The 12,545-nt window shown below is 45.0% G+C and overlaps 1 protein-coding gene across 1 annotated transcript; it reads right to left on the minus strand.

Moving 5' to 3' along the window:
• Nucleotides 1-1,424: 1,424 nt before the first annotated feature.
• LOC142196210 (zona pellucida sperm-binding protein 4-like) lies at nt 1,425-11,423 on the minus strand. Its single transcript, XM_075266428.1, has 12 exons — nt 11,261-11,423; nt 9,290-9,408; nt 8,941-9,037; nt 7,487-7,633; nt 6,393-6,580; nt 6,038-6,135; nt 5,298-5,425; nt 4,749-4,938; nt 4,381-4,528; nt 4,138-4,207; nt 3,888-3,998; nt 1,425-1,621 (listed from the first exon to the last, which is right to left on the minus strand). The coding sequence occupies exons 1-12, from the start codon at nt 11,421-11,423 to the stop codon at nt 1,425-1,427; spliced, it is 1,656 nt and encodes a 551-aa protein (XP_075122529.1).
• Between the last annotated feature and the right edge of the window lie 1,122 nt (nt 11,424-12,545).

Below are 12,545 nucleotides of genomic sequence, written 5' to 3' on the forward strand. Positions count from 1 at the left end.
CTCACAACTCTTCCCATGAAGTTTTGGAGGTGTCAATGGGGATCTCTGTTCATTCATCCAGAACATTGATGTGGCTTTGTGTGGACCAGTCATGTTCTTCCACAACAGAAGCCAACCATGCCTTTATGGACGTTGCATTGTGCCCTAGGGACTAGTCTTGGCCTTCCCAAGCCATTGGCAGAAATTTGGAAGCAACAATTCTGTTGGTCTGCTAAAGCCTTGGGGGGGGGGGGGGGGGAGAAGGGTGTCACTAAAAAGGGTCTAGCCTGCTCCATGGTAAACATCCTGAGCATAATTTCCCAAGGGAGCTGTGCTCATGAGGACCAAGAGAAAGGGGTCCTGTGTTAGGTGACTAGATGCCCATGTCTAGAAACAGAGTGGTTGAGTGAACAATAGCAGACCCGTATAACTAGGATATATCATTCTAGTTCTGCCATGTAGGGACAACTGAGTAGTGTCGGTGACATAAAAAGTAGCTTCTTAGGCTTCCTGCAGCCCATGCAGAAACTCTTAATCTGTAGGACAGACAAGCTGGGTCAGAGTGTGACCAGGTTAGTTACCTGAAGTAGACTTGCAGAAAGAAAGCCCCTGGTGGACTACTGTAGTGGGATGCACATCCCTGACCATGTGGTATTGCTCCTCTGTGCGCCTGAGCAGAGGAGTACCATGAAGCTCCTTGGCCCCAGTGCAAAATCTGTACCATGCCCTGCCAACAACAGACCTCCTCCTATTTGGAAGAGACACCTTGTGGGTCCTCCATAGGTTGCTGGACCTGGTTACAAGTGGACACCTCCTCCTCCTCCTCCAACTTCCCCTGAGATGTGGAACAGTTTGTTCTGGGGACAAATTAGTTGGCCAAGTTGTTGGGTCTCTGAGCCATGTTGTGATCCCCGAGGCAGCCACTTGATTTGTTTTAGGAGGGCTCAGGGAGTGAGGCTATAGTCAAACATGCAGCTGTAGGTTAGGGCCACAGAACACAATTGTTATGTTCTCCCTTGTACCTGGAGGACAGAAGGATGAGAACCTGCCAGTCATGAAGCTATAGACTGTATATACATTGCACTAGTGGAGATACTCACTACTGCTAGAAGACTTAGTTTACGCACAGTTTATGTCTCATGGTCAAGAAAGCCTCATGAGAATATTCCATGGAGGAGAAGGAGTCTGCCTCCCCACAGATACACTGCTGTAAAGAGCATTTCTGGAGAATTATTCTTTTCTCTATGTAGTATGTTAGACAGCCAATGGTTTGGTCCGAAGTGGTGCCAAATAACCAGATAATTTTTGCTAGTTATACTGGGAACTAAGAAAAAAAAAAATTATTAAATTCAGGTCAATGATTCATTAGTGCCTCTTAGCCATACTATAATCAACCAAGACAGACAGTCATTGCAGATTTCTTAGGTTTGGGTTCATCTATAGTTTTATTGGAATATTGTCCTGACATGTACAGTCTTTTCCTTCACAGAAGGAGATTTGCTGATCATTACAGATCTAGATCTCTGCTGTCTGTGCAGAGTCCACGTGGCCAGAGTCAGAAGGACGACTGCAAGGATCCCCATAACAGCAGCTCCACCATTGATCAAAGTCTCTGCCCAGGAAATTCTGATTCCAAAGATACCTGGTGGAAAAACAAACCAGAAGATCAAGCTTTGCCTTCTATAGACTTCTGCTATTAGATTTTTGAAGTTTTGTAATTTCTTTATGCACTGCTCAAAAATATAAAGGGAGCACTCAAATAACACATCCTAGATCTGAATGAATGAAATATTCTTATTGAATACTTTGTTCTGTACAAAGTTGAGTGTGATGACCATAAAATCTCACAAAAATCAATGGAAATAAAATTTATTAACCAGTGGAGGCCTGGATTTAGAGTCCCCCAAAATTAAAGTGGAAAGACACACATCAGGCTGATCCAACTTTGATATGTCATTAAAACATGTCAACATGAGGCCGAGTAGTGTGTGGCCTCCATGTGCCTGTATGACCTCCCTACAACACCTGGGCATGCTCCTGATGAGGCTGAGTAGTGTGTGTAGCCTCCACGTGCCTGTATAACCTCCCTACAACGCCTGGGCATGCTACTGATGAGGTTGCAGATGGTCTCCTGACGGATCTCCTCCAAGACCTCAACTAAAGCATCTGCCAACTCCTGAACAGTCTGTGGTGCAATGTATCGTTGGTGGATGGAGCGAGACATGATGTCCCAGATGTGCCGAATCAGATTCAGGTCTGGGAAACGGGCGGGCCAGTCCATAGCGTCAATTCCGTCATCTTGCAGGAACTGCTGACGCACTCTAACCACATGAGGTCTGGCATTGTCCTGCATTAGGAGGAACCCAGAGCCAACCGCACAAGTATATGGTCTCACAAGTGGTCTGAGGATCTCATCTCAGTACCTAATAGCAGTCAGGCTACCACTGGCGAGCACATGGAGGGCTGTGCGGCCCTCCAAAGAAAGGTCAATCACACCATTCACACCATTACTGACCCACTGCCAAACCGGTCATGCTGAAGGATGTTTCAGGCAGCAGATTGCTCTCCACGGCGTCTTCAGATGCCATCACATGTGCTTAGTGTGAACCTGATCTCATCAGAGAAGAGCACAGGGCGCCAGTGGCAAAGTTGCTAATCCTGGTGTTCTGTGGCAAATGCCAAGCATCCTGCATGATGTTGGACTGTGAGAAAAAACCTCATCTGAGGACGTCAGGCTCTCAGAGTTAGTTTCTAATCATTTGGGCAGACACCTGCACATTTGTGGCCTGCTTGAGGTCATTTTGTAGGGCTCTGGCAGTGCTCCTCCTGTTCCTCCATGCACAAAGGTGGAGGTAGTGGTCCTGCTGCTGGGTTGTTGCCCTCCTATGGCTCCCTCCACGTCTCCTGGTGTACTGGTCTGTCTCCTGGCAGCACCTCCAGCATGTCATGTTGCACCACAGACTGTCCAGGATTTGGCAGATGCTTTAGTCCAGGTCTGGGAGGAGATCCCTCAGGAGACCATCCACAACCTCATCAGGAGCTTGCCCAGGCATTGTAGGGAGGTCATACAGTCATATGGAGGCCACACACACTACTGAGCCTCATTTTGACATGTTTCAATGACATATCAAAGTTGGATCAGCCTGTAGTGTGTTTCTCCACTATTTTTTTTTTTTTTTGGGGAGGGTGGGGGGGGGGGGACGAATCCAAATCCAGGCCTCCATTGGTTAATAAATTTGATTTCCATTGATGATTTTGTGTGATTTTGTCGTCATCTCATTCAACTTTGTACAGAAATAAGTATTCAATGAAAATAATTCATTCAGATCTAGGAGGTTTTATTTGAGTGTTCCCTTTATTTTTCGAGCAGTGTAGTTTTAGTTATATTACACACTTCTTGTATACATCAGGCAACAAGATGTGCTCAACAGCTGCCCAAGACTTAATCACCTCCATAGTTTGTGCTCAGATTTCAGCACAGTTGGATTTTTTTCTCTAGCTCCAACCATTCCTGAGCAATCAATGCAGTTAGTTTTAGAACCTGATAAGCCTGTTAGGCTCTGCAATGTCAAGTGGGTGGATCCTGGCAGGAACAGGCAAGGCTGTGTGATTCAGAGCTCTTACACTATGCATCTGATTAGCAAGTCACGCCACCTTGGCCGTTTCTGCCAGACACTGCCCAACTGACAGTAATGAGCATATGAGGCCACAAAACTAACTGCACTGATTTCTCAAAAACGGTGGCGAAATGGAGATTGGAGAAGATCCTTTAACTCTAAAGTCACCAATGTGGTATATAAGACATTTCCTAACTAACTTCATAGGAATCAATTCCTTAAAGGCCAAGTATTGGCAAGAATTTGGTTTTATGCAAATGTAACAAGGTAGCCCATGTAGGGCTAACTCACCTTCTTCAGCTTTCAGTGCCTCTGGCGGAGAGTTCTCAAAGTAGATGGGAAGATCTGAAGATACCAAAATGGTTTGACTCTCGTTCCTTAATGCCTGAACAGATCTTTTCCCTAAAGGTAAAAAAAAAAAAAAAAAAAATAGCGTGGATTTTTAGTTTACGTTGGGGCACTAATGCACTTTGAGCCTCCCCCTTCCCTGTGAAGTTGGCTGCATGTATGTTCTTATAATGGATCGGCAGCATAGACTTACTTCTAAAACACGCAACACAGTTGTCACTTGGAGAGGGAACACAGGCCGAAACACTACAGTGAAGGTACACCTAGAATATAAGTTACATCCACAAATGAATCAGCAAAGACGTACAGATATTTCATTGGTAACACAGAAAAGTTACATGTGGCCACACGAGGCAGCACAGAGCCAAGTTTATCTAGTAATTTGTACAGTATTTTAGGGTAGCAAGCTATTGACCAATTTTATATCAGATTATACCTGTCCTCCGAGATACTCCTTGGTCCTCTGATCCACAAAGGTAAAAGTCTTTACATTAAACCGGGAGTAGTGAGAAGGGAAAGTCACATCAGAACTTGGGGCAACAGGAATCAGGTCGGACATGTAGTTATCACCAGTAAATGGACACCTGTAAGTAAAGCCCAAAAACTCTGGGTATAGCGGTGCAACTTGAGGTTTATGGCCCCCCCCCAATTTGTAGTATGCCTTCTAGACTACTTGCAGAAAGGCTATTGGGGCCCCCTTAGCCCCAGAGCCCAGTAGGAATTGCTACCTCTGCCCTGTGTAATGTAGAAGGATAGGGTTACAGAATGGATTCTGTAGAACAGCCCCAAATAACCATTACTTACCCATTCACAAGTATTGGCCACTGGATGCTATTAGAAGGGTCAGGGGATGGTGTAGCCCAGCACTGGTGTAGGACCAGGACAAGATTTGGGTCTGATTTCTGTAGCATTCTGACCTCCACATATATGGGTTCCTGCAGTACTTTAACCACTGGATAGTCAGAGTCTTTATAGTAGTCCTCATAAGTGGAATCTAAAGAAATTTTTTTGCAATAAGTAAGGCACTGTAATAAGATGACCTATGGAGGACTAAAGTTGTGCACAGAGTGAAACATTTGGTGCAACTTGCTAGCAGGTAGACGCCTTCTCTCTACACCAGCTCAAAGCTGGCTTACTTTCATGTTTACCAACATTGCCTTTATTAATAAAGCTCTCTAAATCCACCCGCCAAAAAGATAAATAAAAATTGGCCAAGTCTGACATCTTTAGTAAACCATTTCCTCCAGCTTTACAACTCTGTGTTTCAGTCAATCTACATGTCTTGGATGCAAGGAGTCCATGATACAGGCAGGCAGCATTATGATAGTATGACTCCAGCCCTAAATCTCTTACCGAAGCTGATTCTGAGCTCAAACTCAAGGGGTCCGGCACTGGACACAGCTGGTGGGGGCGGTAGGGTCACTACATCCACTTTCAATGGGAGGAAACCACTGACTGAATAACTGCAGCGAACCAATAACCTGCAGGACAGAAGAATCATGAAATAGGACCCAAATACCTTATTACTAGGACACAGTTTAGTTATTCTGTACATGTAAGGTTCAGACAGTGGTGTCATCCAAAGAGTAACTCTTACAAAGTCACTTAAGCTGAACATGTTGCCTCCTGCCAGTCTAGGTAGGGAGTTTTCCTACAGCACCTCCCTAGGAAATTCTAAGTATTGCAAGTAATACATGGGAATACAAGGTCCTCCAAAGCAAGAGAAAGATGGCTCATGATTCAGGGCTATGGGTTGGTACAATCACAGCAATTCCAAATTTCTATAGTTTCTTATGTTTTACTACCTGTACAAAGTCAAAGCTTTACAAAGTAAGAGCTTTAAGTTTACAAATTTATTTTTAGAGCTATTATTTCTAGACCCCTTAGGGGGTCTGATCACCCAAACAACATACTAAAATACACCCGTATTAGGTAGTAGAATCCCTTTAAGATGCTGTACACGATCATTCCAACGAAAACCGCAGATTAATTCTCGTAGGTCAACAAGCATTTCCAGGAGGGTTAATAGAGGAACAGAAGGAACATTTAGGATATTCTTTAGCGTGACAAGTTTAGCTCTGCTGATCAGTTACCTGAAGGTGCTGTCTCTAGAGATGGAAACCCCATTCCAGGTTAGTATGGTTTTGGTAGCCGACAGCTGGTTCTCATACACCGCCTGCTCTCCATTTACCTATGACATATTAGTGCAGTAGTTACCAAAAAGTCACCATAGGTAAAGTGATACCCCCCTCTCCCCTCCCCATACCTTCTACAATCCATCCCTGTCCATACATGACTGACATTGCTGTCACCTCCATCAATAGGATTACTAACGCAACACAACCAGCAGATAGATGTGGCGCCATTTCTGGAAGAAAGCCACCAAGTCTCTAACCCTGAGCAAGTAAATATGAACAAGTTACATAACTGTACCATAGAACACTTTACCTTTAATGTGGTTCCACAAGACGAGATCGGGAACTGGTAGAGTACAAAGTCGTCATTGCCAGCCACTGGGTTACATTCGGCGCTGCCACTTTCCTGTAGTCGCACCGTTGTCAGGTCAATGTCAGGCATGGTCAGGGTCTTTGGAATGGCAATGGAGAAGAGGCCATCTGGTGTGCAGCGGACGGTCACTGGGGACAACGGTGCATTATAAGAACATGGTTATTAGGTTGCCCTATACTGACCATAGCGGGAATGGTATTATGGGTATAAGAAGCTCCGGCCAATATATATCGCCACATTGACCACATTAAATGACACATTCAGTAATATTTATGCAACCTCTGCTCAGCTTGTACCAGACAATGGAAGCATGAGGGGCGTTTTACAAAGTCAATACCAGTTACTAATTTACTGGTAACCATTAGGGTTGAGCCGATCTTGAGATTTCAAGATTGATTTTAAAATCCAATTTCCAATCATTTTCCAGTCGATCCTGATCACGATCGTGAAATTTGCTCGACTGCCGATCGGAATCCGATCTTTTCTGATCCCTCAACCCTAGTTAATGCTTCTCTATGGGAAGAGTCACTTTTAGGGTTGAGCCGATCTTGAGATTTCAAAATCCGATTTCCAATCATTTTCAAGCCGATCCAGATCGTGACATTTGCTCGATCGGGATCCAATCTTTTCTGATCCCGATTGCTCAACCCTAGTAACCAGTACAACACAAAAAATGGTGGTGGGGGAAGATTATTAAAGACACACGACACACGACACACGACACACGACACACGACACACGACACACGACACACGACACACGACACACGACACACGACACACGACACACGACACACGACACACGACACACGACACACGACACACGACACACGACACACGACACACGACACACGACACACGACACACGACACACGACACACGACACACGACACACGACACACGACACACGACACACGACACACGACACACGACACACGACACACGACACACGACACACGACACACGACACACGACACACGACACACGACACACGACACACGACACACGACACACGACACACGACACACGACACACCTTTGTTTCCATAGTAGCATGGATTAGTAGGATCGGTGCGGTCATAGCAGCAGCCCAAAGTTGCACACGTGTCCTGGGAACCGGCACAGCTCAGTCTGTTCGGCCTTACAATAGAGTCGCACTGGTCCGGAGGTGGAGAGTCATGGTCTGGGAACAGAAAAGTTTCCCAAAGAACCTGAGTTTCTTCTTTTAGGTTGGTAAAATAAGGGTATGCAAGTCCAGACCCCAAACCAGGTAGTGTTTCTAAGACATTGACCATTTTCCAACTGTGATATCATGTCCAAGTTTGGAAACGTTAATAACTATGGGCTATACAAGTTTTGGATTTTCATAGATGGCTGATAGACCATGACCTAATAAGGTGACATTGCAATGTGTCCAATGCTCATGGCTGTAGGACTTTTGATTTGGTGGCTCTAGTGGCCCCCACGTCACAGGTCTAAGAGGGCTACTGCCATTTTATTAGTGTATACTGTGTCTTGTACTATTTCATGAGGTTCTAACATGGTTTCTACTATATTACTGGTCAATTGTTCACTCAAACCTGTCCAGAAGATACAAGCAAATGGTCTTGTTAATAACCTTGCTCATTTTTGACCATTTCTATGCTAAAGTTCAGGTATCCCACATCTCCTCTCTCCCCCACAGCGGATGGAAATGAGGACTAAGTCACAGGGTTCGCTCCAATGGAAAGGGCCAGAGGACTGAAGAAAGCCACAACCATCAGTGTTTGTTATGTGCGGTATGTGGAACCTGCCATCATAAGTGAACTGTCTCTATGGATGAATCTTGATAAGTAAACTGATCCGCGAGCTATGCCTTTTTCAACTGCAACCAAGTCTTCTGTGCCTTTATTCAACACAAAGGCCACCCAAAAACACCATCAAATGGAGACAAGTAGCAAGTAGTGTCCCAACACATCAACGCAATCTCCTCACTGTGCCAGCCTAGGCCCTTGTTACCAAAAGTAATCATGATCACTGAGGCCACCATGTTGGACCTGTTACTTACTGCACCATCTCCAGAGAGCTGAACCCCAGGTAGCTGTAGCATTACAGAGGGGATTATTAGAGCCGTCACACAAGAGCTCAGCATTGTACATTGTATAGCCATGTGACCTTGGTTCCTGTGAAGAGGAGTCCGTCCTTGTCAGTACTATGGCCCCTCCAAACGGCTGATTGGCAAAGGTGCTGGCCCACAGCCAACCGGATACTCAACACATCTAGATCCTAATTATCAGACTCCCTTTAAGAAATACCGAAGGACTCCTATCATTACCCTGGCTATGATCCTGCACCCCGATAGGTCAGACCAAACACCAGCACAACTTCTAGTTGACAGCTACAGTTTCAGAATGGAGTGCCTTGGGCCAACCAGATTAAGTCACTCCAGGGACCTAGCTTTCATCAACCTCAATATGGTATGGTAAGGCTTGGTTATTCCAAAATACTCACAGGTTTCTATAGCACAGGCTATCTTCCTCTTCACAGTGACTTTCTTTCCATCATCTTGTTTTGTGGTGAACCCAAGGGTCAATACAAAGTAAGCGTCCTAAAATAAATTTATATTAAACTCAGTTTTCACATTCCAAGAAGACGGCAAATGCAGATGGCCCAATACCACCAATATTAAGGAGCTATAGGTACACTGTGCACGGTACCCCATACATGGTGGTATGGCCCAAAAATACCTCTCTGGCTAGGATAAACATTGACCACTTTTTCCCAATGGTTCTGTATGGAATTGGGAGCATTTTATAGAGCCCCAATACAACAACCTGCATGATCAGACCCAAGGACCTACGGTTTGTGAGACGAAGCAGCCATCGTAAGATGTTCCAATGATCACACTGTCATTTTTCTGGGTCACCCAAATACCACAGGAAGGATCATTTCTCAGAATCTCCATTTTGCCATCTTTATCTAAAAATAAGACAGAATATGGGTCAATGGATGGAACAAGAGTTTGCTTTACAGCACTGTTGCACACCACCCGCTAGTTCTAACCAAGTTATCAGATGGTATTAGATACATCTCCCAGTCTATGGAATATTTGCTATGTAACTATTGAAGTCTGCTGCAGACAGATAGTTACGTTACTACGGCAGGGTCGGGCGTCTTCAGATGGTTTCCCGGATGCCATGATAATAAGATGGCTCCCACCACTGCACTATAGCAGCCAGGTCACTGATCTCAGGAATCAACCCTTTATATGCCTCAGTCAAACATCATTGGCAAGACTGCTGTCCCAAGAACAAGATAGTGGGACAGATATCCATTGACTTCACACTCAGGAGCCTATTGAAGGCACCCAGGCCATAGGCCTATTTCAAGTGGGGATTGCCGTATCAGGTAAAAAAACCAAAAATACCTTACGCTAGGGTCACACTTATGTCTGGTATCTGTCCACTTGCAAACCATGAAAAAATAAATAAAAAACCACACGTGTCAGAATATGGCAACTCAATTTTGCTAAGTTAATTTTTTTTAAAAAATAACTATATAGGGCTGCCTTAGGCTGGGTTCACACCTGCATTTCACTCTCTGTGCAAAAATCTGATTTCAGACAGTTCATCCTTAAACTTATTGATTTCGATGGGTTGTAAAAAACCATCCGCAGGTGTTCATTTGGAGCATTTCCATCTGGCATCCATCCTTTCGAGTGGAGAAAGAAGCCAGACTTAAAGAGGACCTTTCATGGATTTGGGCACATGCGGTGTTATATACCGCTGGAAAGACGACAGTGCGCTGAATTCAGCACACTGTTGACTTTCCCGATCTGTGCCCCGGGTGAAGAGCTATCAGTACCGGTAACGTAGCTCTTCATCGTCAGAAGGGCGTTTCTGACATTTGGTCAGGAATGTCCTTCCGCACAGCAGCACCTAAAGCATTGTACAGTGTGATAATACTCATCTATGGACGAAGCACTGCGAGCAGAGGGATGGGGCGTTCCTCCCCGCTCACACTGTATACAGTACTATAGGCACTGCTGTGCAGAAGGACGTTCCTGACAGACTGTCATAAACACCCTTCTGACGATGAAGAGCTATGGTACCGGGACCGATAGTTCTTCACCTGGGGCATAGATCGGGAAAGCCAACAGTGCGCTGAAATCAGCTTTCCAGCAGTATATAACACCGCATGTGCCCAAATCCATGAAAGGTCCTCTTTAAGCTAAGGCCCCACGGAACAATACACAGTGTTAAAGCGTTGCAGGAAAAACCGCGGTGGGAACACATCATGGTTCTTCCCGCAGCGCTTTGAACTGAAACTTCAGAGTTTTCCTCCACAGACTTTCAGTTACCATTATATCTACGGAAAGCCACCTGCATTTCCGTAAATATAATTGCATGTGTAATTTCCAAAACTGCACCGTTTTTATAAATCACAGCGTGCCCGCACTGCGGTTTGCAACGGGGGCACAATATATCATTGTTACCACCATACCCACACCCTGCAGAATTTCCAGCTTCCATGCGCATCAAACACATCATATAGTACCAATATGAAGTATAATTTATCTCAGAAAATTACAGCAAGCCCTCATATGGTTTTGTGAACAAACTAGAGTTAAAATTTTTGTAAGTAAAAAAAGAAAAAAAAAATTCAAAAAGTAATAACATGGCTGTGGCAGCAAAGAGTTAAATAGGAGAATATTAGAATAAAAATGGTTCCTCCTCAGACACAAGGCAAGTACAGACCAGTCTTCAACTACAGGGTAAGAACAGTCCAGACCACATTCAGACAAGTCACACGAGACACCCTGACCACTTACTTAAGACCTTCATCTTGACATTCCCCTTCAGGTGGTGCGGTACAATGACCTGCATGTTCTCCAGCCCACATTCTACCTGCGGCCTCTTGTGTAGGCCATGGTGGTTTTTGGACAAAGCCCTTAGTATATGGCAGGCTACCAGCAACACCCTCCACCACTCCATCTTACCTCATGACTCCAGCCGGCACCATCAGCTCTTATATAACGTTGTGGTCACCTGTGCGGCCTCCATGTAACCCTTTCCTTGTCGCTCCTGTTACGGCTCCTCCTATTATTGGGTCACCTCTATAAAATAAATCTGAATAATGGATATAAGGAAATGAAATAGATATCGGATTCCGTTTCAAATTCCGGACCTCTATTGATTTCAATGGGAGTCATACGCTGATTTCTTCTCTAGCTTATCTTATTTTTAGTCAGCAGAAAAATAAGCGTCATACTTGATCTTAGGTGCGAATTTGGCACAGAATTTTGACAAGTGGAAAATTCAGCTTCAGACTCCAAAGCTAAATTATTGAGCGAGGAAAAATTCCTGAAGCTGGGAAAAATTTCCGTTATGTGGATGACGGCTCCCTCAGACAAGGCCCCACTGGGCGGAAACGCCGCGTTTTTGGGCATTGCGGAAACACTGCGTTTCACAGTACTAGCATAGTAAATGCAATTTTGTCTAATCCTAGCCCCGCACTGCAGATAAAAAACGCAGTGGAAAAGCTGCGTTTTTCAAAAACGTTCGCATTTTTTAAAAACGCAGCATGTCAACTATAGTTGCGGAAACGCTGAGTTATTCCCTCCATAGATTTCTATGGAGAGTGTGAAAACCGCAGCAAAAACGCAGCGTGATAAATGATAAAAGCATCAAAATCCGCAGACAAAAACTCAATGTTTTGCTTGGTTGAGGCTAGGGCCCCACGGGCCGGAACCGCCACGCTAAAGCACTGCTGGAACAACCGCGGCGTGAACGCTTTGCGGTTCTTCCCGCAGTGCTTTGAACAGAAAGTTCATGGAGTTTTCCTCCACGGACCTTCTAGTACAATTATATCTATGGGAATGCCGCCGGCGTTTCCGTAGATATAATTGACATGCTGTGATTTTCGAAACCGCAACATGTCCGCGCTGCGATTTTTTTACATAAAGTAGGCATGGGATTCACATGAATCCCATCCACTTTGCAAGTACTGTTAAACGCCGCGATTTTTCCCATGGCATTTCCGCCGTGGCCAAATCGCTGCGTTTCCGGCCCGTGGGGCCCCGGCCTAAATAGCAGAGGGCCATAATTTCTTAGGAT

This window comes from Leptodactylus fuscus, chromosome 2 (genome assembly GCF_031893055.1).
Source record: "Leptodactylus fuscus isolate aLepFus1 chromosome 2, aLepFus1.hap2, whole genome shotgun sequence".
In the NCBI taxonomy this organism is placed as follows: Eukaryota; Metazoa; Chordata; class Amphibia; order Anura; family Leptodactylidae; genus Leptodactylus; species Leptodactylus fuscus.